This window comes from Populus alba, chromosome 8 (assembly GCF_005239225.2).
Source record: "Populus alba chromosome 8, ASM523922v2, whole genome shotgun sequence".
Lineage (NCBI taxonomy): Eukaryota > Viridiplantae > Streptophyta > Magnoliopsida > Malpighiales > Salicaceae > Populus > Populus alba.
This window is the reverse complement of record NC_133291.1, coordinates 5,453,035-5,480,572: the sequence shown is the minus strand read 5'-3', so window position 1 is coordinate 5,480,572 and position 27,538 is coordinate 5,453,035. Positions and strand designations below refer to the sequence as shown.

Below are 27,538 nucleotides of genomic sequence, written 5' to 3'. Positions count from 1 at the left end.
TGGACGACATTAAAACAATTTCAAACTAGTCTATCTAGCAACAAGAGCACAGATGACCCAGTTCCTAGTTTCTTGATGGTTGCAGTACGGGGAATAACTCAATAAAGTCACATCGGAGCAGGGATTTTAAAATTCCGGATAAGACAAAAATGCCAAGTAAAACCAAACTTCATATCGAATGACAGTAACCAAAATTCATAATTCATATCTGATGGCATCTTTCCCATCGAAGTAGAGGGCCAAAACAACCGCGGGTCAAAGCTGAGAACCTTTACTTCTATCCTCAGTATCGGTACCGATCCCGGTCCTGATCACGGTCCCTGTCCCGTCCATATTCTCTATTTCGACCATACTCATGATCCCGATCCCTACTACGACTACGGCGCCTATCCCTACCATCACGATCTCTGGCCTTGCTGCTTTCCCTGCCATCGCGATCCCTCCCTCTTTCTCTGCTTCTCTCTCTCCCCTCTTTATCAGCGGCACCTGGCAATATATCATTTTGTTAGCACCGATAACTTTGTCCACGTAAAATTTTAACACTCCACTGTCCATCTGATTCTAATGGATATAACTCCGGTTCATGAATAACATATACAGACCTATAAGATCAACGTGCTTGATTTCAATACATGCTTATTTTGAAAATAGAAAATTAAAGAATAAAATAATGCTCAAATACCGAATTCCTCAACCTCCCATCCTGCACGTCCAGCACCTGGAAGCACCTTTCCAGCTTCAGCTTGTTGAGTTTTCGCCCGAAATTTTTTCTTCAGATTGCCAAACTCGTCATATAGCTCTCCATCATCCTGTTATTGGAACATGAAAAATATAAAACAAGAACGTGTTAAATAATCTCAAAGTCAGAGCACCGCAAGAATATCTTACTTCAGCTTCTTTTCTTCGTCTCTTGGTTTCCTCTAATTCTTCTTCATCAAGTTCTTTGTAACCACCACCTCGTCCTCCTCTGTGTGAGCATAGATATGGGCATAATTTTAGAATAGTTTCTACAAGATGTAAAATAGTAAAACATGAAGTCAAGGAAAGAAGATAACCATTAAGAACTGAAGTTCACCCAACATAGCAAAGCAAATATGACTAAGTTAATGTTTATCCACTCAACTAAGGTACATAAACCAAGTTTGAGGTTTGTTACAACTCGGTTATTGCTTATCCACTCACCCATATGCTAGTTACAAGGTCTTCGAGTTCATAAAACAGGAACCCTTGTAAAAGGAGAACTGATGAAAGAGTAGGGAAACGTTTTTAGCACCATCAATTTTAGATTTTAGCAAAGAAAGTTGACAAAGTTCTATATCACGCAAGCTATATGATGGATCAGGAGAATTTGAGGGTATGAATTATCATATATCACCTCACACCACCCTCATTGTGACCAGGTTTATTTGTGTTGCAAACATTGCACTTTAAGCGCTTTGCCCAGTTGATATTACCACACCTGAAATACAAAAGGAAAAGTAGAAACATAAGCAACACGAAAAAAAGAGGAGGCTGAATATTTGGTCATGCATTTCAGAAACCTTGCCTACAATATGAATTTGAAGGTCTCAACCAAATGCCAACAAAGGAAACCCAGATAACTTCTTCAAGCTAAAAGCACCGCAGATGGTTTTACAATGTACAGGTCAATGAGCAGAATATTACCAACTAAACTTAATATAAATCCAGTACATAACAGCCTCATCAACTACACACCCTTGACTGAATAGCACAAAGCTTCAGAATGCATGCGCACAAATCTATCTACAAAATTCAGCATTCTAAAAACAGTCCTGCCATCAGAATAAATCCCTTTGTCCCAAGCTCAACACCTGTTATTTAGATAGATTATATAAGAAATGGGGAGCTACGCTCCAACAAATTTTATCAAATCAAACATCATAAAGCAGTCCATTGTATTTCTCCTTCCAGATTGTATTCATGGTCGTCAACGTTGAGTTTGGATCCACCTTAAAACTGGATCTCACTGGAAACATTATCATTCTACTGAACTCATTTAGCCTCACAATCTTTCTCCCTTTATTGGTCAGTGATTCAGATTGTTTTATGAGATACAGTTACACGACCATCATCCATCACTTTTTCCAGCAGTATAAGAAAATACAGAGGAAATGATACTGTATGCTCAGAATCAGAGACTAGCATGGCAAGCAACATGAAATTTAGCAGTTGAACAGCACAAGAAAGCAAACAAATTATGAAACTCGGGCAACCTGAGGCTTACATTGGACAGGTCCAGTCATTTGGACCAAAAAGTCCGGTAGGAGCACCAACTGACCGGCCAGGGACACCAGAGTCATTGGCACCGCGTCCCCTCCCGTGACCTCCAGCTCCAGCACCACCGCCAGATGGACCAGAAGGCCGAGCACTTGCACAACGGTTGCACACACCACGAAATGCAAAATTTACATTGGAACAACTGCTTGAACAATAAAGCATAAGAAGTTATTTGCATAAGAAAAGAGGAAGGTGGAAAAAAAAAACAGACTAGAGCTAAAAAAGAGCAAGAGCTGCTCACCAATATCACATCACAGACCTTGTATTCGGACACAACCAGTCTCCATCCTGTTGCCACGCTTTCCCAGAAGCATCGTCCTGTCCTCTACCTCTCCCCCCACCCTCATTCAAATCCTTAGCATTTTCCTCAAACCCGCCAAAATCATTGGGATCATCCACAGAATTACGAACAGTGTCATCTTTGCTCTTAGATTGTGCTATAAATACTCCAATGATATTACCATGAAAATCCTTGTTGTTGAACCACTCTACAGCAGCTAGAGCAGCATGAGGATCCTCATAAGTAACTGTGGCATCACCCTTAGGCTCATTCGTCATTTTGTCACGGTACAGCCATATCTTAGGTCGACCAGTTCTCTTGTCCTTCTACTCATTACAACAAGGAATCAAAAGTAAATAAAAGAACTGAACTAAGAGATCCCTCGACGTAAAAGGAAGCAAATAGTACAGGTAGATGCTTAAAAAACAGACGAAAAAAAAAAGGTACCTGGCAAAACTCCATACCTTTAACAACCCAATAGTGCCAAAATATCCAGCCAACATAATGTCATCGGTCCCTTCAGGTAAATTACTAATATAGATAGTCCCATTAGAAGGGTCTCCTTTCCCTGCATCGCTTGCCATATTGCTACAATCTCATCAAACTCAATAATCCCTGCCAAACAGACAAACCACATTAATTCCTAACCTAACAAATAACCTAAACATTAAATCAACTAAATAATTTGTTCATCTAAGAAAATAAAAATAAACAAAACCCTAATTAATTAATGTACCTCTAAAGAAGGTGCTTCGAAAATAAAATCGGATTGAGCCGTCTTCAATATCACGATCGGTTGATTTAAAAACTAGGGTTTTCTTCTTCGGTCGTCGATTCACTTCCAAGATAATTTAAAGAAATCGCCAAACAGGAAGTTGAACAACAGAAAGATAAGCTCTGCTGGGTGCTGTCTATCTGTTTCGAACTGTAACTCGTTGGGGTTTTTCTTTTTTCCTATTTTTTAAACCTTCAATGGATTTTACTACTGGATATGGGCAACCGCTATGCAGCGGATTCGCGTTTTTTTATATATAAAAAATTATATTTTGATGCCGCAGATGTGTTTCAGATAAAAAATCATGTTATAATTCTGATAGACTGATTGGATTTTATTTTATTTAGAAAAAAAAAAAGGAGTTTTTGAAAAAACACACGGTAACTTAGAAATATAAAACCTTTGAAAGGATGTAATTAATAAAAAAAAAAAAAACACACGCTTAAAATAGTGCGAAAGAAATATAATGCAGGTAATAAAATACGATTTAACCTGAGTTGAATTGTAAAATTTATATTTATGATTATAAAATTAAGATAACTCGGGGGAAAATTTAAAAAAAAAAAACATAATTATTTTTTTAAATAAAAAAATTAATGTTGAATAATAAAATAAAAAAAAAAATACAACAAAAAAAAAACATTGGCCTATGATAATTTTTTAAACTTGTAATCCAAGTCATTAGACCGGAAATACCATATATGAAAAACCATGACGCTCGATTCCCAGTAAATCAAATATGAAAGGATAAATTTGAGAAAAAAATCAATTACATAAAAACATATAAAAAAATAAAAATAGCAATTAAAAAATGACGATGAAAATCAAAATCAAAATAAATTAGAAGGTAATAATAATTTTTAAAATTTTGAGGATTGGATTGGAAGAAAAAAAATTACCAAGAGAGAAGAAATAATAAAAAAAGTGAGGATCGAGACAGAAAAAACAACACACCGTGGACTTGAATTGAGTGTTGAAATTAAAAACTACTACAAAATTACAAAGGAGAAAAGGAGCCAAATTAGAAGGAAAAAAATGCAGCAAATTAAAATTAAAATATTAGATTGAAAAAAAAACTTTAACAAAGAGGCTAGGGATATAAATTAAAAATAAAAAAGAGTAAGGATTAAAGTTGAATACCAATAGTAAATAAGATCGACATGTATTTCTTAGGGTAAAATAGAAAGAATAGGAAAAAGAGAAAGGTGTAGTTATAGCAAACCATTCCCTGGTCACCAACAAATATTGCACCAAGAAGAAAAAGATACGGTGGCACATCAAATAACACAACGAACAAGCATTTTATGCCACCCGGAGGCAATGCATACATACCTAGGATGCATGTGCACCTCCCGCACACCAATAATTTTTTTAGAATAATCAATATTTAATTGGTATCAAAAGACCAAGACACCCTTGATTTCCGTGATAATCTCACAATCACACACATGTGTGTGTATGAAAAAAAAAAAAAAAACAAAGGAGGATACCAAAAGACCCCTAAACACCAATGGTTTTATTGTTTTTATTTCACAAGTATCCTTGTCAATTCTTTGTGCATGAACAAGTGAAAGGGATATATATACAATGTTCTGGTAGTTTTATAATTTTTTGAATTTTTGAGGCAACCAAGTTATTTTACTGCACTTGAAAATAAAAATATAATTATATTACCGGACAAGCATTTAATAACTAATATATCACGTGAAAAGATTGAAACATCCTTAACATAAAAAATAATTATTTTTTAGGTTAAGAATAGCACGCCACTATCATACCATACAGTAAATAGTGAACCAGTCTAAATGCATAATGTTTTTGTCTTCATTTTATCTTTATTTATTTTCTTGTTTTATAATATTTTTCTATCAAATTTTTTTTTTAAAAAAAAAATTTTAAAGAGAAAAAAAATGAAAATCATTTAAAAAAACACATCGAGTTGTATCACTGAATGGAACATTAAATCAAGGGCTCGCTTTCATTTTAGTATGGCACGTAGATGGAGCAGTTAGTTTTACAATAAAATCTTATTTTAATTTAATGATCAAGTATTTATAAAATACGATCCATTAACATGACTTTGAATACTTATTTTAAGAAGATTCGTGCGCGCGCGCGCATATATACATTTTCTTAAGTGTTATTTTTTTATTATTTTTTTTAAAAAGAGGCCCATCATGCGAAGGGCATGGCCGAACATCACGTGTAAAGAGCATCCCTTGTAGAAACCTGCAAGGTGGAAGACAGCAACTCTCTATACTATGGAAACCACTAGAACTATACGTGTGCGTGTGAAGGCGGTGTTTGTGTAAGTGTTTTTTTTGTTTTTTCAAAGGATTGTTCGCTCGAGTTTTCGCCCCCTTTATCTTGCAGTCTGGTTTGGATAAAAAAAAAAGTATTAACTATTGATGCGATGGAATTAATAAAAAAAGAAGGAAACTTAAAAAAAAAAAGTTTTTTGCTGTATCTCTCATAGTGATTTGTTTCCTTCCTTTGGCTTTTTTTTTTTTTTTTTGGGATTAAACTTTATAACTCACTTTTTAGGACTGTATTTTAGTCTTGTGATACAAGTTTAAATTTACGAATTAACTTAATTCACATGAATTTTCCTCTTGTTTTCTAATTGATTTTTTTATATCCCAACTTAACACTAAATTATCTAAGAATTAAAATTTATGATTTATCTTAATTTGATTTTTATAAAATTATCTTCACTCGGGTCATGAATTTAAAGGATTGACTCAAATTATTTTTTTGTATAATTTTTTAATTGATTTTTTAATTTTAATTACATCATTTGACATTAAATTTATTAGGGATTGAGATTTATATTTAATTTTAATTTTTTTAGTAGAGATTAATATATACTATCTCAAGTTATTTTCTTATTATTTTTTTTACTTAAACCCCTTAATATTGAGTTTATACTTGATTTTATAATTTATTTTGATTTTAAACTAAAATATCAATTCAAATTGATCAAATAAGATCTAATATTATCTTGTCTCAGTATTTATAAAAAAATCTTCATAAATATAACTATTATCTTACTACTTATAACTGCTAGATGTTTTTTTATATTAAAGAAAAAGCTGATCTCACCGACAGTATGTGCCAGTGAGGGGCAGTGATCTAATTGTACGGAACTGGGCAGCAAAGCCTTCCAAGACTCTTTTTTTTTTCCTTTCAATATTGCATTTATAATTGAAACTTCACATCACAATTTCAGTTTCTCTCAAATAAAGTTTTCCAACAGTATTATCAGATTTTTTTTTTCCCATCACACCTCCTTTTTATCTCTCCCGTAAAATCAAGACATCTACAACTTAACAGTCGCTTTCATATCATATCCCTTCCATTTTCTAGATCCAGTCTAAAAGTTAAAGATTATAGTCAAATCCAGTCCATTTCCACGTGTCGATCACGTAGCGGTGACCCGAGATATAGATATGGACACAATCCAGCTTGAAAATTCAATTATTTTTTTTAATTAACATCAACGTCTCGATTAATTTATATATACTTCAATAATTTTAAAATTTATAAAACTTAAACTAATAAATTTTAAAAATCAATTTAAAAATTTGAAAAAACAAACCTATAAGCTATGTAAATGGGTTGGATTCATTAAAGTTATTTATTCAACTAGGAACCAAGGATGGCAATGGATAATGCCAGGGTCAGATTTTGCTATGTTCAAGTCTGGTATAAAATATCTAAATCCACCCCTCAACTTCACCTCTAATCCAACAGACAAGATTAGATGAAAAATCATCTCCATTTGACAATACCTAACATGACCTGATTTTTTAAATATATTAAAATAAAAAATAAGTTTAAAAAATAAAATATTTTCATCCATAAGTCATGGAATAAAGTTTAAACTTCAAATCCATACAAAAAACCACGAGAAACTTTACTAATAATAAGATAAAAATCAACATATCACAATGAAAGTAAAAATACAATTCTATATAAAAAAGAAGAAGAAAGAAATCGAGTGGAATCACATCGAGTGAACTCATCACACACCCTATTAAATCATATAAAATTTAAATCGAATAAAATTTAATTCAATCATATAAAATTGGCATCCCTGATCAAAACCTAGATAGATGGAAAAAAGGGAAAGGTTAAACTTTAACAATGAAAAAAGAAAAATGAACGGATCACCGGGTGAATCGCAGGCGAGAGGGACAAGAATTTGGGCCGGCCCTACAGCTAAGACAGATAATTCTGGATTCTTTCAAGCTGCAGGGAGCATTGGGCATTGATTGGCCCATACATCCCTCAAATTCCATAACGGATGCTTCCCTCTTCTTCCTCTTCTTCGTCTTCTTCTTCCCCTCTGGAACTTCACAGATCATGAGAAAAGATCAATCAAATTCATAATTCCGTTTTAGCATTTGTCTAAATCCACGATGAATCCACCAGATAAACCACTTCCCAAACCTCTCTCTTCTCAAGACTGGGAATCCCTAATCGAGGATTTCCAACAAGGCGGTCCACGCCACCACAAATGGACTGCACCGCACCTACTCCAATCTATCCTCGACCAAGCCTTCACTTCTCTCCTCAAAAAAGACTTCCCTCTCAAGCTTCCTCTCCTTCTCCTCCTCGAAGAATTCTCCGAAACGTTTTTCACCCACGAAACGCATCTCAATCGCCTCCTCGAATCTCTCCGATCCGTTATACAATCACCCCTCGACGGCGTAACCATCTCGTATTATTTAAAAGAACAATTCATGGTAAGCACCACTTCGATTTTCGTAACCGTAAACGCGCTCGAGAAATTTCACCCGCGGTTCATTGAGGGTTTGGTTGAGCTTCTAGTGTTGGTCATTAACAGGCCAAATCACAGCATGGATAGGCAATCACGCGCGATTGCGTGCGAGTGTTTGAGGGAATTGGAGAAATGTTGGCCGTGCTTGTTGTCTAATATTGGCGGGCATTTATGGAGTTTGTGTCAGAATGAAAGAAGTCATGCTTGCCAATCTTACCTGTTGTTGTTTACTAGTGTTGTTTTTAATATTGTTAATACCAAGTTGAATGTTTCGATATTGAATACTTCGGTGCCTCTAGTTCCGTTTAACGTGCCGCAATGGGTTTTGTCTGGTGGGGATGAGAATGGGATTGGGAGTAAAGAGGTGGTTGTGGGGTTGAATTACAAGGAGTTGAGGAGAGCTATGGCCTTTTTATTGGAGTCTCCGCAGGTTTTGACACCTAGTGGGATGATGGAGTTTTTAGGGATGGTAATGCCTATGGCTGTAGCTTTGGAGTTGCAAGCGTCGATGTTGAAAGTGCAGTTTTTTTGGATGATTTATTCGTTTGATCCTTTGTCGTGTCATGTTGTTTTGACGATGTATTCTCGTTTTCTGGATGTGTTTGATGGACAAGAGGGAGAGATTTTTTCTCGATTGCTGTTGATTTCGAAGGAGACACACCATTATTTGGTTTTTAGATTGCTTGCTCTTCATTGGTTGTTGGGGTTGTTAAGTAAATTGATGTTCAGTGGAGAGGTTGGGAAATATAAGTCAATTTTTGAGTTGGGTCTGAGGTTTTATCCAGCCGTGTTTGATCCACTTTCATTGAAAGCGTTGAAGCTGGATTTACTTGCCTTCTACTCTATATGTCTTGATAGGTTGAAACTTGAGAGTTTTTCCGGTGAGGAGGTGGGTATTGGGAAATCTGCTGCTAAGCTGTTTGAAGATGGTCTGGTTTCTGTTTCGGCTTTCAAATGGTTGCCTCCTTGGAGTACAGAAACTGCCGTGGCTTTCCGTGCATTTCACAAGTTCTTGATAGGTGCCTCATCTCATTCTGACAGTGATCCTTCCACCACCAGAACACTCATGGACTCTACCATCTTCCATACCTTGCAGGTACTTTATTTTATTCTTCTTTTTGCTGAAATTTCATTCTAATTGTTACTTTATCTGAATAGATGTAGCAGAATCACAATATAATTTACGAAGTCAGTTGTCTTTGAGTTTGGTATGTCTTCCTTTAGCATTTGCTAAAAACTTTCTTCATTCTTTATATTATGAAGTCTGACGTGGAAAAACAATGGGCTATAACTGAAAATATGTTTCTGACTTATGCTCGGTGTGCTAGTTTTAAACAGAGTTGAGGATCAGAGAGCATAGGGAACTGCATTCTCAGAGGCATGTTTATAGAATGCTGTTTTTACATGTAGCTAGATCATATTCGATTGCACAAGTTGTGGAAGGATAGTTGAGTGGGAATAAACACTGTTGAAAACATGGAATCTGAATGACAAAGGAGAAAAAATTGGCTTCATGTTCTTGCCTTTTTGGAGCTGCTATTCCAAGTTTATAGTGCCATCTTTGAAAAATGACTGATAAGAATTTCTATAAACCTTGTAAGAGTTTTTCATTGGGGATTACACGGTAATATCCTGTAAGCTTTGCTATACATTAAACACTTGGAAATAAAATGCTGGACCAAAAGGTAAATTCACAATGTTATTTACTTGTAGTTTAGTCCTTAAATAATCTGCTATAAATGTTAAAATTTACATTTCTAAATTTTCAATTCCATCAAAAAGCATGTTCTGTGGTCTGCTTTGATAAGCTTCCTTTTCCTACGTATTCTATTATCTTGGATATAACTATCAAGATTCCTGCCACATGTTTGGGATTAAAGGAGATATATTTCAATCTCCACCCCAATTTTGAAGGTTCAGCGTGCAACTAAGGGCAAGAACAAACTTGTTGCACTGAGCAGCATGTCACCTTGAAGAATATAGGCTAGGTATCGTTGATTTTTGTAGATTAGGTTTTATAATACTTTAAATGCCTGTTTATTTCCCAATAGAAATAATAAGGAATTCATATCCTGGGTCTTGTTTAATGTGGAAACAGACGGGGCCTAAATTTCTCATCTTTTAAAGCATTTTTCTCACTATTTACAAGGAACATTGTGAAGTGTCTTGCCTGATTTCTTGAGTCTATGGGGTGTGGTTTCAGAAGTGGGGTGGATGGAGTTTGGCCACAAGCTGTTTTTTCTCTCATAATGATGATGTTTCCAAATTTCTTCTGTTTAGGGGATGCTAGTGGACATGACATTGCAGTTTCAGAGATTGGTCCCTGTCATTGTTTCTTACACTGATCGCTTGTTAGGCTGTCAAAAGCATCGCTGGCTGGGAGAGCGCTTGCTTCAGACAGTTGATGAGCTTCTGCTTCCGAAAGTCAAAATAAACTATAAGTTGTCTTCTTACCTGCCAATATTTGACAGAATTGCAGAAAACAGTACAATACCTCCCAGGGGATTGTTGGACCTACTTGACAAGTTTATGGTTTTTCTTGTGGAGAAACATGGCCCTGATACAGGGCTGAAAACTTGGTCCCGGGGAAGTAAAGTTCTTGGCATTTGCCGAACTATGCTGATGCACCACCATAGCTCTAGATTGTTCCTTGGGTTATCTCGCCTTCTTGCTTTTACATGTCTATATTTCCCTGATTTGGAGGTTCGTGACAATGCAAGGTATGACCAGAGAAATTGCTTGCATTTCAGTGTTGTTTCAGTTTGACAGACTCTTTCCATGTAAAATAATCAAAATCTGGCTCTGTTAACTATATGGATCTGTTTGGAGATAATTACCTATTATAATCAGTTGTCATTGACTTTTCTTCTTTAACCATGGCTTTTTATAGGATCTACCTGCGAATGCTGATCTGTATACCAGGAGTGAAGCTTCGAGACATACTGAACCTGGGGGAGCAACTCGGTATTTCTCCATCCTCACATTCCAGTTCTTTCTTCAATGTTCACTCTCCTCGACAGCATTATCAGAATCTCAAGAAATCTAGGAACATCTCAGCCTACATTCACATTGAGCGAACAAAACCACTGCTTGTTAAGCAAACCTGGTCCTTGTCCTTGTTACCTTTGGGTGATGGGAGTTCTAAAGCTGGTTATCTAGAGAGCATAAGGGATAGTGAACCTTTGGTTGACATAAGAGATCTGAATGACAATGACAATGACAATTTTGCTGACTGTCCCAGAAAATGAAAGAATCTATCAGTCTCAGGAGCCATTACGCGTAATGGATTCAAAAATTTCGGAGATCTTAGAAATATTAAGGAGGCATTTCTCATGTATTCCTGATTTTAGGCACATGCCTGGGTTTAAGGTTAGAATATCCTGCCATTTGAGATTTGAATCTGAGCCTTTCAATCATATATGGGGAGACAATTCACCTACTAGTCAGTTGGATGGAGTAGATGGTCTTCCTGCCATATATGCAACTGTCCTTAAATTTTCATCCTCAGCACCATATGGATCTATCCCATCATATCGCATACCTTGTCTTCTTGGGGAACCTCCCAGGAATGATGATATTTCTGGCCAGAGTGTTTCACTAGACATTGTTCCCATAGAAAATGGTGCCAGAGAAGAGGAAAGCTTCAGAGCTCCTGTAACAATTGATTTGGAACCACAGGAACCAACTCCTGGTCTAGTTGATGTTTCCATTGAAGCAAATGCAGAAAATGGTCAGGTCATCCGTGGTCAACTTCAAAGTATCACTGTAGGTATAGAGGACATGTTTCTCAAGGCTATTATCCCATCTGACATTGCAGAGGATGAGATACCTGCTTATTATTCCCAGTTATTCAATGCTCTCTGGGAGGCGTGTGGTGCTCCTTCCAACATAGGGCGGGAGACATTCCAATTAAAGGGGCAGAAGGGTGTTGCAGCAATCAGCGGAACCCGATCAGTCAAGCTACTTGAAGTTCCTGCAGACTCTCTGATCAGGGCCACTGAGCAGTATCTGGCACCCTTTGTTGTTAGTGTGATTGGTGAACCACTTGTTAACATGGTGAAGGACGGGGGAATAATCTGCAACATCATATGGAAGGATTCTGCATCGGATTCCTTTCTTGAAAGCACCACGTCAGTTACTGGTTTAGAAAGAGGTCCCCTTCACCTTACCTATGGTGAAGACGATGAGAGTGGAAGTTCAATAAATACTAGTAAAAGAAACATGGGCTGCTTTCTTGTATTGATATTTCTTCCACCAAGGTTCCATCTCCTTCTCCAAATGGAAGTAAGTGATCTTTCAACCTTGGTCCGAATTAGAACTGATTACTGGCCATGCTTAGCTTATGTTGATGATTATCTGGAGGGTTTGTTTTTGGCATAGAGATGAAAGGTTTTTCCTAATAGAGTATTTCTGCACAGAGGTAGATCCCCCTCTTCTGCTCAGGGATTAGGTCTCATCTAAATTTCCTCATCTACCACTTCTGTGGCTGCCGTGAGATCATTTGCATTTTGTTCTTAATTCTTTCTATGGATTGTTTTGCACAAAGAAGGGTAATTTTTTGGCACCCAAAAAACAAACTGTTCTGTAAATACGCTGCAAGAGAGCCCTCGTTTTTTAACCGCGTTAGTGTATCGGAAATATAAGGATGGATTTTTGGATAGTATTCATCTCTTTGGCAAATCTGCAAGTTTGTACTTGATTTGTAAAGCAAACTAATAAAAAAAAATTTCAGTAGACATTCTTTTATTATAGGAGTAAAGAAGATTTTTTTAGTTGTTAATGGAGCTTAATAGCAGTATTTCTCTATGTTCTCCATCCTGACAATACTGTAAACTCCACAATACGGAAAGCGAAAAGGGAGTATCCCTTTCCCGGAGTCAGAATACTTCTGAAGAGAAAATTTTGTTGAGGTATGTTGAACTTTTAATTTTTAACGCAAGCTATGGAATTAATCATGCAGGGGATGTTTTATCAGTTAGAAGATTAATTATCATTTATTAATGTTCTCTAGGTCCAATAATCTCTACAGGAGTATAAGTATGTTGAACTTGCCAGCCAGCAAGTATCTATATTGAAAGAGGAGCGCTGCTTATTAGTGTGCGTGTGTGTAGAGACAGGGAGCTCTGCAGTGGGAAGTGAATTGTCAATAACACTGATGTGTTTGTTCCATTATCAACACTTTGACGGTCGATTACAGCGAACCCAAATCTCAAAATTATATGGTAGATGATGTCGTTTCCCTTGACAACAGGATGACTCTCAGCTGCAATTATACCAGCAATGTTATCCAAGGATACTTGCTCCCCATGTGGAGCAACTCGACCAAGGGATCTGCAATGTCTTCTCTCTCCCAGGGCATTTCCACATAACAGCAACCCCGATTTCAAATATTGAAGTCAAGCTATCTCACACGATTTGCTTGCTCGCATAATTGTTTGCGGTTGTGTTTGTTGTTGTTGTTGATGCTCATGCTCGCCTCCTAATCTCCTCCTCGTAGAAGTATAGGATCTCTTCTTTCCACTTGTCCAGGCAAAGCCATCTTAACGAAGTTGTGAAGGTCCAGACCATCTTCAAACATGCCATCCGTCCGCCTCTTCCCGGAAAATATCTCTTATAGGAGAATGCCAAAGCTATAAACATCACCATATATTTATGCCTCTCCTCCCATGCCATTGTCTGCCATTCAGGTTGTCGGTCTTCTAAAATCCAAACTCTGCATGGAATATTGGCCAAAAACGTGCAACAAAAATGACCAAATTGCCATTTTATTGGAAGATCAGCTTGCTATTTCATTTTTATCTGCCTACTTAAACTGGGTTTGGTGGCTTGAAAGCTGAAATAGCTTCTAGGCTACGGAAGCGTCACAATGGTCCCCTAATTATTAAACCGGGAGGATCTAAATTTGTTATAGGATGGGCACTTCAAGAGAATTCTAGTGAAGTAATAGGAAATAATATGGGTACCTGGAGCAGCAAATGCTACATGGAACCCTCAAATGTTTCCTTGTTTAAGGTTTAGTACCAAGGATTCTAGACGCCACCTTGAACGGACGAATCACAGTGGAGTCTAAAAGACATCTCGTGACGCGGATGGTCTAAATGACTGGAGTATTATGTGGAGTCGAATGACGGAAGAGCCCCTCCGTTCACCGGATGTCACAGGAGGGATAGATGGTGGGCGAACCATCTGCAAAATCAGAAGATCGTTCCAACCGGGTTCAAACTTCATATAATCACAACCCAAGGGATTGATGGCATCATCCGTTATTCGGAGCTCCAAGGCGATCTCCTTAGATTTTATCAAAACGCAAAAAATAGAAAAGGAGAAAATCCTATCACCTGCGTTTCGTTGTCAGCCACTGCAGAGATCTTAGGTTGGGTACTATATATATATATATATATATATAGAGAGAGAGAGAGAGAGAGACTAAAACGAGCTTATCCAAAAATCAATAGGCTATGTTCTGTCATGTGTTCTCCTCGATCCTGATTGATATCTTCCAGAATCATTAGAGCTTCTATTTTTAGCATCTGTATGCCTATCTTCCTTCTGATCCGGTGAAGACTTTTGCTTTCTAAACATCTCCTCCGCATATCGACGCCACAAAGTTTCCCTCTCTTTTCGAGGCATCTTGTTATACCTAGGATCAGGCTTCAGAAGACGTTTAGCAGTTGACCATGAATCAAGGACTGTTTTCCCGTCTTCTGTCTTCTGGGTTGCTGCTTCAGCAATTATAACTTCAGCTAACAGATCTTTGAAAAAATTTGTACACCGCTGGGAAAAACAATTATACTTCCTTTTCCTTCTAATTTACTTATTTGGATCATTTTCGCAGCTGATTTTACACTATCACTAGTTACAAAAACAAATTTCCAGACCAGCCACAACTAGCGGCTTAATTGCAGCTTCTTGAGCAGAAAAATGATTTTGCACATGGTATATACTTGAAGTTCATAATCAATTTTGCATTATTTGATAAGATCATAACTCAAATATTTCCAGTGGCCTGAGATACAAATATGTGACAATCTATACAACACATGCAGAGGGCGAAGCACATGGATATTTAATTTCTTGATAATACAAATCAAATTCTTTTGTCTTTGCAATTGGTGTCAATGGATCAATAAAAACTGGGCGATTCATTGTCTTGTTAGGGTACTATTTAAACAACAACCCAGATTCATAGATTTGAAACTTTTCCTTGTTCCAAAAGCAAAATGCAGTCAAACAGCAGTTGCAATAATTACAGAGATTGTAGTCAAGCATGACAGAGAGCAGTTTCCAATATGTGCAAAGCCAATAATTTATACCTGTTCCTCCCTTTTGCCCCTTGCATCTCGCTCTGCTTTCCCCTCTGCAGCTTTTACTTCAGACAAATACTCATTGAAGAAAACCTCTCTATCCTCATGCTTTACAGATTGGTATCATGGGTCGTTCCTTAGACTATCCTTGACCTAAAATTAGCACAAAATAACATCAATACAAGGCTATATGTCAAAATTTGAACATATAGCATGGATATGCATTAATTGATTTTAAAAAACACAGAATCATCCCTGCATAGATTCAGTGCCTCAGCTATGCGGTCGATATGCAAAAACTAACCATATTCCACCCTAGAGGCGTAAAGCATTGCTTATGCTGGTTTACTTTCTTCCAATATGACTAAGTTATACACTCAATCTTTTACCCAAAACAACTTCTCAGTTCATCTTGTCCAAGTAAGTTTTTTAAATTTCCATGTCATTCTCTCCAGGAAAGTCCTCTATGTCCTACATATCAGTCCATTCAACTATAATTATACCTAACAGCATTCAATATCCTTGTCAAACTACACTGTAACCTAACAAGGTCCAAGATTGTCGGCGCCGGAATTGAACAGCTGCTGCTTGCATTGTTACCAGCTGAATTCTCCAATGGAGGAGCATCTGCTGCGACTCCGGCTTCAGTGGAAGTTGGCGGAGGCTTTACTTCTCGTCGCGGTTACCAAGCTGGCGATTCCATTATTTTATCTACAGAGTAAAGAAGCGAGTACGAATTCAAATACAAAATGAGTGAATGGTTTTCTTGTTAACTTTGACGAGATCAAAAGGAGAGATAAGAATCACCTTTGAGAGAGTGGAACTAGGCGGGATTAAAATAACAAATGCAAAACCCTGATTCTATTTCCTTTGTATGGAATAGAGGGTGATAATAGGCAGGAGCGGAGACGAAAGGAGCGGAAACATTTTTATTTTTAAAAAATAATTTTATAAAAAACATCAATGATAAAAACAACTGTTAATTATTATAAAAATATATTTTTAATTATTTTCAAGTTTTAAATTTGCTTTGAAAAGTAATAGATAACTGCTGAAAAACGTAACGTATAATTGATATGATATTTGAAAAATTATGTATATGGTAGATATATGGAGGAGGACGCGTTTGAACCTTTTTTTATTTTTATTTCCCTAAAGTGCGTGTGAAAAGCAGCTATTTAGTATTTATCTTCTTCCATTGCCTTTGTTTTTATCCTTTTATCTGTTCAAGCTGTGCGTTGAAATCTTCACGCTTCCAGTGTCTTCTCCCGTGACTTCACATGCCAGGAGTTCTCAGCGCTCAACTTTGAATATGAATTATAAATCGATTAGCATGCAAAATTTGAAGAACTGGATAAGATTTTTATAGGAACGTGTCACGTGTTCAATGAATATTGAGAGAATAGCATGGTGCATTGTATCGATTACAGAGAGAAACGAGATGTCAGTCGTCGTTTTTTGATTTCTATCGAGAGATAGACAACGCATTGGGTTTGAATACATGCATGAACACGACGAACCTGCGAGGCGAGGAGAAAGTTGTGTTCACAGATGCTTCAGCCTGGACTTCCACTGTCAAATTTCCTGCATAAGTACTATGAGAGTTTTTAAAAAATTTCTTTTTTCTTTTTTTAAACGAGCAATGACATAGTTCTGGGTTTAAACATGCAATGCCATTTTTTAAAAAAAAAAATTGCCCCCTTGAAGCCAATTTTCGTTGTCGACTCCATTCGTCAGGCGTCACTCAATTTTCAATGGTGATTTCTTAATCTACAGTGACTCAGTTCTCAATAACTATTTCTGAATCAACAATGACGCAGTTTTTGCCGACTATTTTTGGGTCTCAAGTGAGTTGGTTTTCGTTATCCATTACACGTGTCAGCGTCAACTCAGTTTTGTTTGACGATTTCAAGGTTAACGGTGACATAGTGTTTTAGATGATTCCATACGTCAGCTGTGAATTAATTTTCACTGCTGATTTAAAGCGTTAGTTGCGGATTTGATTTCTCTGTCGATTCCATACGTCAATCGTCACTGAGTTTTCAATGACGATTAGTCTACAGTGACCTAGTTTTCGCTAATGATTTTTGATTCGGTAACGACGCAGTTTTCACTAATGCTTCCGTGCATCAATGATGACTCTATTTTCGATTTTGATTTCAAGCGTCAACCGTGAATTAGTTTTCGCTGCCAATTCCATACGTCAGCCGTCACTTAATTTTCAATGACGATTTCTCAGTCTACAGTGACTCAGTTTTCAATGACGATTTCTTAGTTTACAATGACTCAATTTTCAATGCCGATTTTTGTATCAGCAGTGACGCAGTTTTCGCTCACGATTTCAAACCTCAACGATGACTCTATTTTTGTTGTTGATTTCAAGTGTCAACTGTGAATTAGTTTTCGCTTTCGATTCCATTAGTCAGCCACCACTCAATTTTCAATGATGATTTCTCAGTCTATAATGACTCAGTTTTTGCTGACTATTTTTGAGTCACCAGTGACATAATTTTTGTTAACGATTCCATGTGTCAGCTGTAACTCAATTTTCGCTGACGATTTCGATGTTAGTTGTGACATGGTGTTTTTGACGGCTCTATGCGTTACTCATGAATTAGTTTTCACTAATGATTCAAAGCATTATCATTGAATTTTTTCGCTGGCGATTCCATACTTCACCAGTCATTGAGGTTTAAGTGATGATTTTCTAAGTGTACAGTGACTCAGTTTTTGCTTATGATTTCTGGTTCAGTAATGACGCAGATTTTCCTAACGATTCCATTCGTCGACGATGACTCTGTTTTCGCTATTGATTTCAAGTATCAACCGTGAATTACATTTCCCTGTCAATTCCACATGACAACCGTCACTCAATGTTTAGTGATGATTTATTGGTCTATAGTCACTCAGTTTTCGCTGACACTTTCTGGATCAACAGTAATACAGTTTTCGCTAACAATTTCTAGGTCCCCAGTGACTTGGTTTTTATTACACATGCACATGTCAGCCTTAGCTTAGTTTTGGTTGATGATTTTGAGGCTAGCAATGAATATAAAACACTATTTTTCACTCTAGTTTATAACAAGTATTTTTCCTAAAACTAGCTTAGAATGTTAATTTTCTCACTCGTTAATTAAAATCATGATAAAAAATATATGTAATCATAGTATAAAATAATTAATTTCTAAGATAACAATATATATACATATATATTATCATTCAATCCTCGTCTTTTTATTAATTTTTTTTTATTAAATCTAATATATATTTGATGATTCTTCCTTTTCTTTTTTATTAACGTGGTTGTCTGGACTAATTTGTATATACCTCGACTAATCCCACGGGCTTTCAATTTAACAATTATATAAATTTTTAGTAGCTATTATATTAATAATCATAATATTCAATCTTGAGATATATTTGAAGATTCTTGCTTTTACACTCAGCATTGAAAATAAAGGCAATCATAGTCAATGATCCTTATTTGAATGCAAAGATAAACAGTGAGATGCTTGGAAGAAAAACCTAGTCCATATCCTTTGTCTAATGCATCCCTTCATTTAAAAAAAAATATTATTTGAAAATCATATATGGATAACAAAACACGTTTTTATATCTCAATAGCTATTTAACATGTGTAATCCTGACGCGGCAGCATTTTTTTATTTTAATAAAATAATTATTTTATAATATAAAAATATCAGGATGTCCTTTCAGAAACACGAGAAAAAAGAAAAAAGTCTTGATTTTTAACTTTTTTTTAAAGATATAATAGTATTGTTACTGTATTTTAATGCGTGCAAAACAAAAAAAATATTCCAAGTCAATAATTTATTTATTTTATTTAAAGGATAAATAAGTATTTTAATTATTTTAATATTCTTAAAAAGAGTAAAAAGTCCTTGGGTAACAGCTAAAAAAATTATTAAATATAAAGACAAAATTGTATTTTTAACATGCAAAAAAATAAAAAATAATACTATATCCTTAAACAACTTTTTAATGATTAATAAACTAATTATTAAGATCAAAACATTCTCAATATTACTTACATTTGTTTTTCAACTTATGGGTAAAGAAATAATTATATTGTAATAATCCATAGTAAATTCTATCATTACAATGAAAAACACACATATTTAGAGATTTTGTTAATATTTCTATTATTCTATCACGTGACACATATTAAAATATATTTTGAAAAGCAAATAAGTATTGATTGTGTATTTGATAATATAGTAGATGTTTTTTTAAAATATTTTGTAATTAAAAATATATTATAATAATATTTTTTTTAATATTAATATATTAACATTATAAAAAAATATTTTTTAAAAAATAAATTTAATATTGTTTAAAGAAAAAAATTAGTTTGAAAAACAAGTCAAAGTGAAAAAACAAACTCTAGCCGCGTCGGCTCCGACCAGCGCGGAAAAATCCAATTAAAAGCAACAATTGCATCGTCCACGTCTTTCTCATTTTTAGAGGCCTTAAATCCTGCGTAATCAGAAAACCAGCTTTCCCTTGCCAAACCCACGAACAGAGAAAGAAACGCTTTTTCTTAATTTCATTAAAATTCAATCTCCTCTGCTAACACTTCTTCCTTTTCTTCTCCAATTTCTTTACATGGACTTTTCAACTACGACTCTTCTTCTCAGTTACCCCAAACTCTCTAGATTAAGATTTTATTGATTTCATTTCCAGCTCTTCCTTTTCAATCCTTACTAGCAATAATAATAATATTATATATAAATTGAAAAAAAAAACAATTCTATGTTCCCAGGCAATTATCCTTCTTATGCCCTTATCACAACTGGGGCACTGATTTTTTCCATTTTCTAAATGACTTTACAGTCTTCTCCGGCAAGCTTCAGTTCTTATCAAATTCTCCCTCTCCTTTGCCCATGCAAATCCTTCCATCAAACCAACTACCCGTCACTTCCCTTCTCTAAAAGGAGGTGGAAAAAAACAATCACCGACCTCACACACCAAAATTTCAGAAGAAAGTTCTTAACTTTCCATGCTTGTGTCTTCCCAAACGACACCAGAAATAGCAATGTAAACATTGATGAGCTTTCAAAGGGGACTAAGAGGTTTGTTTTCAAGCGAATTGCTAATGAACTGGAGATCGGAGAACTATCCCAAGAGCCATCGATTTCGAACTTCACTGGTTTTCAAGAGGATCCTATCGTGGGAAAGCTAAGGACTCAATTGGGAGCGATACACCCGATACCATCACCTCCAATTAATAGAAATATTGTTGGGTTATTTGTGTTTTTCTTTTTTGTGGGTGTTGTTTCTGATAAGGTATGGACTTCGAGGAAGAGAGATAAAAGCAATGAGGAAGGGAAGCGTGCTGGGGCGTGGCCGCAAGTGCCCACCAGCTTTTCCTTGTTTCTGGAGAAGGATTTGCAGAGGAAAGAGTCCGTTGAGTGGGTTAATATGGTGCTAGGGAAGTTATGGAAGGTTTATAGAGGCGGGCTTGAGAATTGGCTTGTTGGGCTTTTGCAACCTGTTATTGATGATTTGAAGAAGCCTGATTATGTTGAGAGAGTTGAAATCAAGCAATTCTCTCTAGGGGATGAGCCATTGTCCGTTAGGAACGTTGAGAGAAGAACTTCTCGCCGCGTCAATGATTTGCAGTAAGTTAGCTAGCTATTTGAAGCAGTTATGATAATGTTTCAGAATTTTTGTAATGAATTTTTGCGTGGTCGGCAGCCTTGCTGCCATGATCGCTGAGATTCAGCTTTGTTAAGAAGCAAAGTTGATTTATGTTCTCTTTTCATGATATTTAGGTATCAAATAGGTCTCAGATATACTGGTGGCGCTCGGATGCTTCTAATGCTATCGCTAAAATTTAGCATTATCCCCATTATGTTGCCGGTCAGTGTTAGAGATTTTGACATTGACGGTGAACTCTGGGTCAAACTGCGGTTGATACCAACAGAGCCATGGGTGGGAGCTGTTTCTTGGGCTTTTGTGTCACTTCCGAAGATCAAATTTGAATTGTCGCCATTTCGTTTGTTCAATCTAATGGGTAGGTCATAGATATGGTCCCAAAGGAGCTGTTTCATCTATTTTATTGGCCATAAAGGAACTATTTCATCTATTTTATGTCTTAATAATACTTGCATTTGGATTCATTCTGCTCTAATTCACTAAGTGGTCAAGAATAAAAGCCAGTCGATGGAATGTATTAATGCATAAATCGCTTTCTTTTCTTGTAAATGATTTGCACCTAATTCATTAAGTGGTCAAGAATAAAAGTCAGTTGATGGAATGTAATTGATGCATAAGTTGCATTCTTTTCTTGTAAATGATTTGCACCTCCCTTGTTGGCCCCGGGAGATCTAGGAAATTGTGGCATTCTGATTAATCCTACATGGATAGCTAGCCATTATAGTACACTTATTGGTCATTGATGGTCTCAGTTGCGAGCATGTTATTGACCTATCTAGGGTTTTTTGAGGACATGTTGAAACTAGAGGAGCACAGGATTAGCAATAGAAAATATCCTTCCTTGCATTTGGAGATAATTCCATGCTCTCTCCAATGGTTGTAGTATTGTATTGAAGCAAATGTCAAGTCTTACACTTTTTGATGTTCAGAAATAAATAAAAAAAGAATCAGGCAATAATGAATAAAATCTGTTTTTTTTTAGAAATAAAAAATCAATTTCAAGTGTCCATTTCCACTTAAAAATAAATGCATTTCATTGATTTGCAAACCTGCTTGAAAGATACACAGAACATGGATTATGTCCCATTTGCTTTCAAAGAATGCTTGTGCCTGAGTGATATGGAAACTTGACAAGCATATTTGATGATTGACAAAACTGAACATGATTTGAGATTGTGGACATACTGCCAAGCTCTTCTTTTTTAGTTCCATGTGTTTATCTCTTGTATTTTAATATCTGTTTCACCTGATATTGGAAATTCTAACGCAACCTTCTTCTTCTCTCATCTTTTATGCATGCATCGGACAACACCAGCAATTCCAGTTCTCTCATTGTAAGTGGACTTTTATCGCCATCCATTTTTTAGTTCTCCCCGTATTATTTTTTACTGAAATATTATTGCCTCCAGACATAGTCTGTCTTTGAAAAGTCAGTCATCACAGAGCTTCAAACTTAATATGGTCAGATGACTTGGAATGCAACCAGATGGTAATTTAGGTTTTAGAAGATGCAATGTACTACGAATGATAAAGTCTGTGCATTCTGTTAATTATTGTGTTCCCTGAATCAAATAATTTGATGCTTTATTACAAATACACTTGCTTTGGAAACAGTAAATAAGTTGGTTGAATTTAGTTGTTAGCCATCCTCAGCCAATTTATCTTCAGAGCTTGAAGCCAGTGCTCTCTCATGTGTCAGGAAGATTTTATTTTGTTTGATAATAACGACAGTAGAATGCATCAAAGTAGAAGGTCCATAATAGCTGCAGCATATTTTTTTGAGGGTTTTACTGCCTTTTCCTCCCCCTAACTTAAATGTTTCATTTCAATTTCATAGGTTTCTGAAAAAACTTCTCACTGAGGATTTGCCTCGACTGTTTGTTCGTCCAAAGAAGATTGTTTTGGATTTTCAAAATGGAAAAGCAGTTGGGCCTGTTGCAAATGAATCAGGAGAAATGCAAGAAGGAAACGAGGATTTTGTTGGAGAACTATCAGTGACTCTTGTAGATGCTCGAAACCTTTCCTATGTCTTCTTTGGTATAATTTACTTCTAGCTTTTTCAGTTTTCTTAAAATCTATCATGCATTAGACAAAAAGAAAATATAATTATTCAACACTGGTATTACAATGAGAATTCTTGCATGCGGTTTCGAGTAGTTAAATCTTGCTCAACTTTAGGTTATTATTGAGTGCTAAGGATGCCTATCCTTTAGGCTGATTTTCTCTGTCACCATCGACATAGGATTTAAGCTTCCACTTGATTTGTATCTGACACCTGTTTGGATAATTGAATAAGCACCATTCTTTGTTTTTCTGTTAGCAAGAAAAGCAGAGGGCTGCTATACATTTGTCTTTCAACCTATTTACAAGTATTTCAGTATTTTGTTTGCTCTGATTCTATCACATTGGTTTGTACTCTTAAACATGCATTACCACATTTTGTTGATGTTATTAGTTAGGGGTCACAATCGAAGTACTGTTGCTTCCCCTAGCCTGCTATCGGTCATGCCCCCTGATTAATTCTCATATACATTTTGTATTGCACATGCAGTACTCATTGATTCCCTGTTGTTTGTCAGGTAAAACTGACCCATATGTTATTCTAAGCCTGGGAGATCAAATCATGCGTAGTAAAAAGAACAGCCAAACCACCGTGATTGGCCGTCCTGGTGAGCCAATTTGGAACCAGGTGATTCTCCATCTCCCAAGCTACATGTATTTACAAACACTTTTTGTCCTCCAGAAACATTTTTCTTAAGGTAATTGTGTTTTATGACTTTGGCCAGGATTTTCATATGCTTGTTGCAAACCCCAGGAAACAAAAATTGAACATCCAAGTGAAAGACACTCTTGGATTCACAGATTTAACTGTTGGCACTGGAGAGGTAAGCTATCTTATTCCAAAAAACTCTTCTTCTTTTTTTGGTGAAAATACAAAGTTGTCTTTTGTGTTTTCTTTGAATGGCTCTCTTGTTTGAATGGCTGATCTCAAAGAATATAGAGGTTTTTTTTATTAGATATAACCTCTGCTGTGGGTTATTGTATGCTTAAGATTGCATGCCTAGAAATTTTTCTCAAGCAAGCGAGGTAACATTAAATATAATGAATAAATAAAAAGTTAGCGTAGAATATTGATATCTGGATATCCAATCATATATGTTTGGTTCTGTGCTTTGTAATGATATTATAAATTCTTTTCAATTTATACTGAAATTAACGATAGTATTTATATTGAAAGAATTGATGTTCATAGTAGATTCTGTTGAAGCTGCCTGCTTGTGATTGTGGTATTGGTAAAGAGAAGAAATGTGAGGTGGTTGTTGTACAAAAAAACTTATTTTTAATGGTCTTGGTATTAGTTAATGTTTCATTGCAGTATGGTGACATGGTGATTCCTGGGATTGGATTAATCATGGTGCTATTGGTGGTGGCAGTGATGGCAGTTGGCTGGCATGGTGATCATGGAATGGTGGCAGTGGGGTGATATGATGGTGTGATGGTGGTCAATGTGGAGTCAGTGATTGTGGTGGTAAAGATGATCATGGTTGTGTTTTTGGAACAGTGGTCAGATAGGTGGTAATTGCAAATTTAGGACTTGATGTGTTAGGGACCATATCCATAATTGTCTCTCTTTTTTATTTTATTCTAGGAGCTTTGTTTTTTGGCCTTCATGCTGTAATTTGTCTGCATTTATTGAGCAATTTGTGCATTCATATGAAATTTTGATTGCAAATTGTTGAAGTTACATTCTTTCGTTTCTCTTGAATATAGCTTTCTAAATTCAATAACATTTACAGGTTGATCTGGGATCTCTGCAAGATACTGTACCAACTGACAAGATTGTGGCTTTACAAGGAGGTTGGGGATTGTTCAGAAAGGCTTCTTCTGGGGAGATACTTCTTCGACTAACTTATAAAGCATATGTCGAGGATGAAGATGATGACGAGTATGAGGTGGAGCCTGTTTATACAGGTGCTTCAGATGATGAGTTGTCTGATTCTGATGACTCAAATGCTATTTATGAGCCTAGTAGAAGGGATTCTTCTAATGAGCGGGATAAAGAGTCATTTATGGATGTTCTAGCAGCTTTAATTGTGAGTGAGGAATTTCAAGGAATTGTAGCATCTGAGACTGGAAATAGCAAGCCTTCAATTGATGCCTCAAGTCTTAATGCTGAATCAATGCCCTCAGATAGTAATAACAGTTCTGAAGGTTCTTCTGGTAATTTTTTATTGTCTCTTTATTATTCTTCACGTGAACATTTGATTCGTAAAGATACCATATATCTAAGGTTGGTTTAACTTATCTCATGATTCACTTTTTTTGAAAACTTGTTATTGCAGGATCAATCTTAGTTTGGTTCGCAGTGATTACAAGCATATTAGTTCTAATTGCTGTCACTATGGATGGTTCAAGTTTTTTCAACCCCTGACCTGACTCGATAAAACATACTATGAGCTTGTTTGATCAGGTAGTTCTGAAAAATCATTTCCACTTTGTTGCAGCTTGAATTAGAATAATAAATATAAGCTTTTTATTAAAGTCTAGAAGTCCACGAGCAAGTGCCACGACACAATAGAATTCCACCATCCAGGGCCAAGCCAAACAAGTTCCCATGTATTTGTGACTTGGCTTACTGTTTGTCATATGATCTTTGAAATTTTATCTTTCAAAATTAGAATGCTCATTTCCATGGGGCCGCAGTTGATCCTATTTTTTCATGCAAATTATCTCAAAGTAAATGATGTAGGAAAATCGTGTGGATAAATATCAATTCAGATTATGTGAAATCTCCTTTTTTGCATCTCTTTTTGCTCATGTGTTACTGAAGCATCTTAAACTGAATTAGACTGCTTGTTGATGTAACTCCTTTTTTTGCAGGTTGCAAAACAATCCCCTTCTCGCCTATCTGGGATCATTTACATAGTTCCTTTTTTTGGTCCTCGCACTGTTTTTTCCCCACACGTCATTCTCAATGTATATTAATGGTCTTTAGCAGAGGAATATTCTGTTAGCGGCGAGAAAGTTTTGGCTTCTCTAATTCACTGTTCACATACATGATGGCGATTCATTTGAAACCCTCTCAATAAAGTTTTGTCGATGAGATAAATTGGCCTTTGATCCAGGTTTTATTCGCTTGCGATAGACAATATAAGAAAATGTAGCTCTTATCGTGTGCCTATGGAAGGAAGGAAGGAAAAAAGATAGTTCAATTGCATGGAAAACAATAAGCTTCAAGTATATGAAGCTCGCCAGCCACCTTGGACCAATCCAGGCTTCCTGGCTATATTTAAGGGAGATTTTTTACATTTCTAGCCACCATTGATCTTACTACCTAAAGAGGGATGTTTCATTAACGAAGGAGATTTTTGAAAGAATAATAACATAAGTATCACTGCATTTGTTCATTTATTTCTGATGAATGAAATTACATTTAGTATTGTAAATGAGAACGGGTGTGAGCCATTGAAATGGGCTTCGGCACCTACAAAAAAAATCCCTCATCTTAATTTTAATCCCACATCTTGGCTAATTTTAACATTATTATCACCTACAAGTTTTAATGCTTGGGGAATTTGTACTTCAATGTGTCTCCACCAAATGAACCGACAGCTAAGATTATCACAAGATAAGTATAAGGTTTAAAATCCTCAAGAATTCTAATTTGTTCTTAACCGGCTATACGAGGGAACTTAGTTCACAAATACTCTCGGTTATGAAGGGGGGGAAATATAAACAAAATGAAACAAAGATTGAGTTTTGGCAACCACGACGTCTTTTATAGTAATTATAGTTGTTTCTTACATATATTCGATAAAAATTGTAATTAAAAGTACTGTTATTGGTTGCTAACCATTTCAAATAATTAACCGAGTTGGGGAATACCTCAAAGCATCACTACCAAGCTCCTTCCATGGTTGCCTATACATCTTCCATGGTTGCCTATACATCGTATGAGAAAATGAATTTTTGTCTTAACCATTCGTCACTATTTTCTTAAATATTAAACTTTTTTAATGCTCAGCTTGGTTGGTGCTCAAGCTGCAGCTAATATGGGGTGGAAAGAGAGTGCTGTTTTCCTGTTTTCACTTGGCACGGTCCATTACTTGGTGCTGTTTCCGGTGGTGATAGGCTTCCAGCTATGTCAAGGCCAGTTTTTTTCTTGTTCATTGCAGCACCAAGTAGGGAAAGCTTGGCTTGAGATTCCATAAATGGAGCTTTTGATACTGCATCAAAGATGCCCTTCTTTCTCACCCTCTTCCTGTTCACTACTCTGGTAAGGAAAATCTTAAAATGCTGAGTTAATTAGAAAATGAGACCAAGAAAATGACCGGCTTTGGAACTGTTAATTCCATCATAACCACACAAACATTATTCGTTGAGATTTATAATCCTGTGGTAGGACTTGGGAGTTGCGT

General features: G+C 36.0%; 3 protein-coding genes and 1 long non-coding RNA gene across 7 annotated transcripts; 2 read left to right on the top strand and 2 right to left on the bottom strand.

Annotated features, from left to right (window-relative positions):
• Positions 1 to 150: 150 nt before the first annotated feature.
• Positions 151 to 3,685, bottom strand: LOC118055823 (transcription initiation factor TFIID subunit 15). 2 transcript variants are annotated; one of them, XM_035067827.2, is made up of 8 exons: positions 3,315 to 3,685; positions 3,043 to 3,193; positions 2,558 to 2,904; positions 2,246 to 2,440; positions 1,376 to 1,459; positions 889 to 967; positions 683 to 809; positions 151 to 486 (listed from the first exon to the last, which is right to left on the bottom strand). In XM_035067827.2, exons 2-8 carry the CDS (start codon positions 3,160 to 3,162, stop codon positions 284 to 286), a joined length of 1,155 nt encoding a protein of 384 aa, XP_034923718.1. In that variant the 5' UTR covers positions 3,163 to 3,193; positions 3,315 to 3,685; the 3' UTR covers positions 151 to 283. The 2 variants fall into 2 exon arrangements, with proteins under 2 accessions (XP_034923718.1, XP_034923720.1); XM_035067829.2 differs by lacking the exon at positions 3,315 to 3,685 and having other exon boundaries at positions 3,026 to 3,166.
• Positions 3,686 to 7,484: 3,799 nt separating this feature from the next.
• LOC118055819 (uncharacterized) lies at positions 7,485 to 12,879 on the top strand. Its single transcript, XM_035067822.2, is given in 4 exon segments — positions 7,485 to 9,232; positions 10,417 to 10,856; positions 11,027 to 11,360; positions 11,362 to 12,879. Coding segments are annotated over 4 exon segments (3,387 nt in total). The 5' UTR covers positions 7,485 to 7,774; the 3' UTR covers positions 12,517 to 12,879.
• An 824-nt stretch (positions 12,880 to 13,703) lies between these two features.
• On the bottom strand, positions 13,704 to 16,735 carry LOC118055820 (uncharacterized). 3 transcript variants are annotated; one of them, XR_012170524.1, is made up of 3 exons: positions 16,248 to 16,735; positions 15,745 to 16,151; positions 13,704 to 15,593 (listed from the first exon to the last, which is right to left on the bottom strand). It is a non-coding gene; the product is annotated as an uncharacterized lncRNA (long non-coding RNA). The 3 variants fall into 3 exon arrangements; XR_012170525.1 differs by having other exon boundaries at positions 15,944 to 16,151; positions 16,248 to 16,734; XR_012170523.1 differs by having other exon boundaries at positions 13,704 to 14,322; positions 14,475 to 16,151; positions 16,248 to 16,733.
• A 3,173-nt stretch (positions 16,736 to 19,908) lies between these two features.
• On the top strand, positions 19,909 to 26,229 carry LOC118055886 (uncharacterized). Its single transcript, XM_035067909.1, has 9 exons — positions 19,909 to 21,082; positions 21,236 to 21,477; positions 22,435 to 22,453; positions 22,957 to 23,156; positions 23,699 to 23,808; positions 23,906 to 24,004; positions 24,917 to 25,340; positions 25,463 to 25,590; positions 26,001 to 26,229. Exons 1-8 carry the CDS (start codon positions 20,283 to 20,285, stop codon positions 25,549 to 25,551), a joined length of 1,983 nt encoding a protein of 660 aa, XP_034923800.1. The 5' UTR covers positions 19,909 to 20,282; the 3' UTR covers positions 25,552 to 25,590; positions 26,001 to 26,229.
• Positions 26,230 to 27,538: the final 1,309 nt, after the last annotated feature.

What these genes read in the sequence shown, in the direction of transcription:
- LOC118055823 (XM_035067827.2), bottom strand. Translation starts at nt 3,162, where the DNA reads ATGGCAAGCGATGCAGGGAAAGGAGACCCTTCTAATGGGACTATCTAT. An exon ending in CACAATGAGGGTGGTGTGAG is followed by an intron (nt 968 to 1,375) that starts GTGATATATGAT and finishes ATGCTCACACAG; the next exon opens with AGGAGGACGAGGTGGTGGTT. An exon ending in ATGGGAGGTTGAGGAATTCG is followed by an intron (nt 487 to 682) that starts GTATTTGAGCAT and finishes ATATATTGCCAG; the next exon opens with GTGCCGCTGATAAAGAGGGG.
- LOC118055886 (XM_035067909.1), top strand. Translation starts at nt 20,283, where the DNA reads ATGACTTTACAGTCTTCTCCGGCAAGCTTCAGTTCTTATCAAATTCTC. An exon ending in CCTTTCCTATGTCTTCTTTG is followed by an intron (nt 23,157 to 23,698) that starts GTATAATTTACT and finishes GTTGTTTGTCAG; the next exon opens with GTAAAACTGACCCATATGTT. An exon ending in CAGTTCTGAAGGTTCTTCTG is followed by an intron (nt 25,341 to 25,462) that starts GTAATTTTTTAT and finishes TTGTTATTGCAG; the next exon opens with GATCAATCTTAGTTTGGTTC.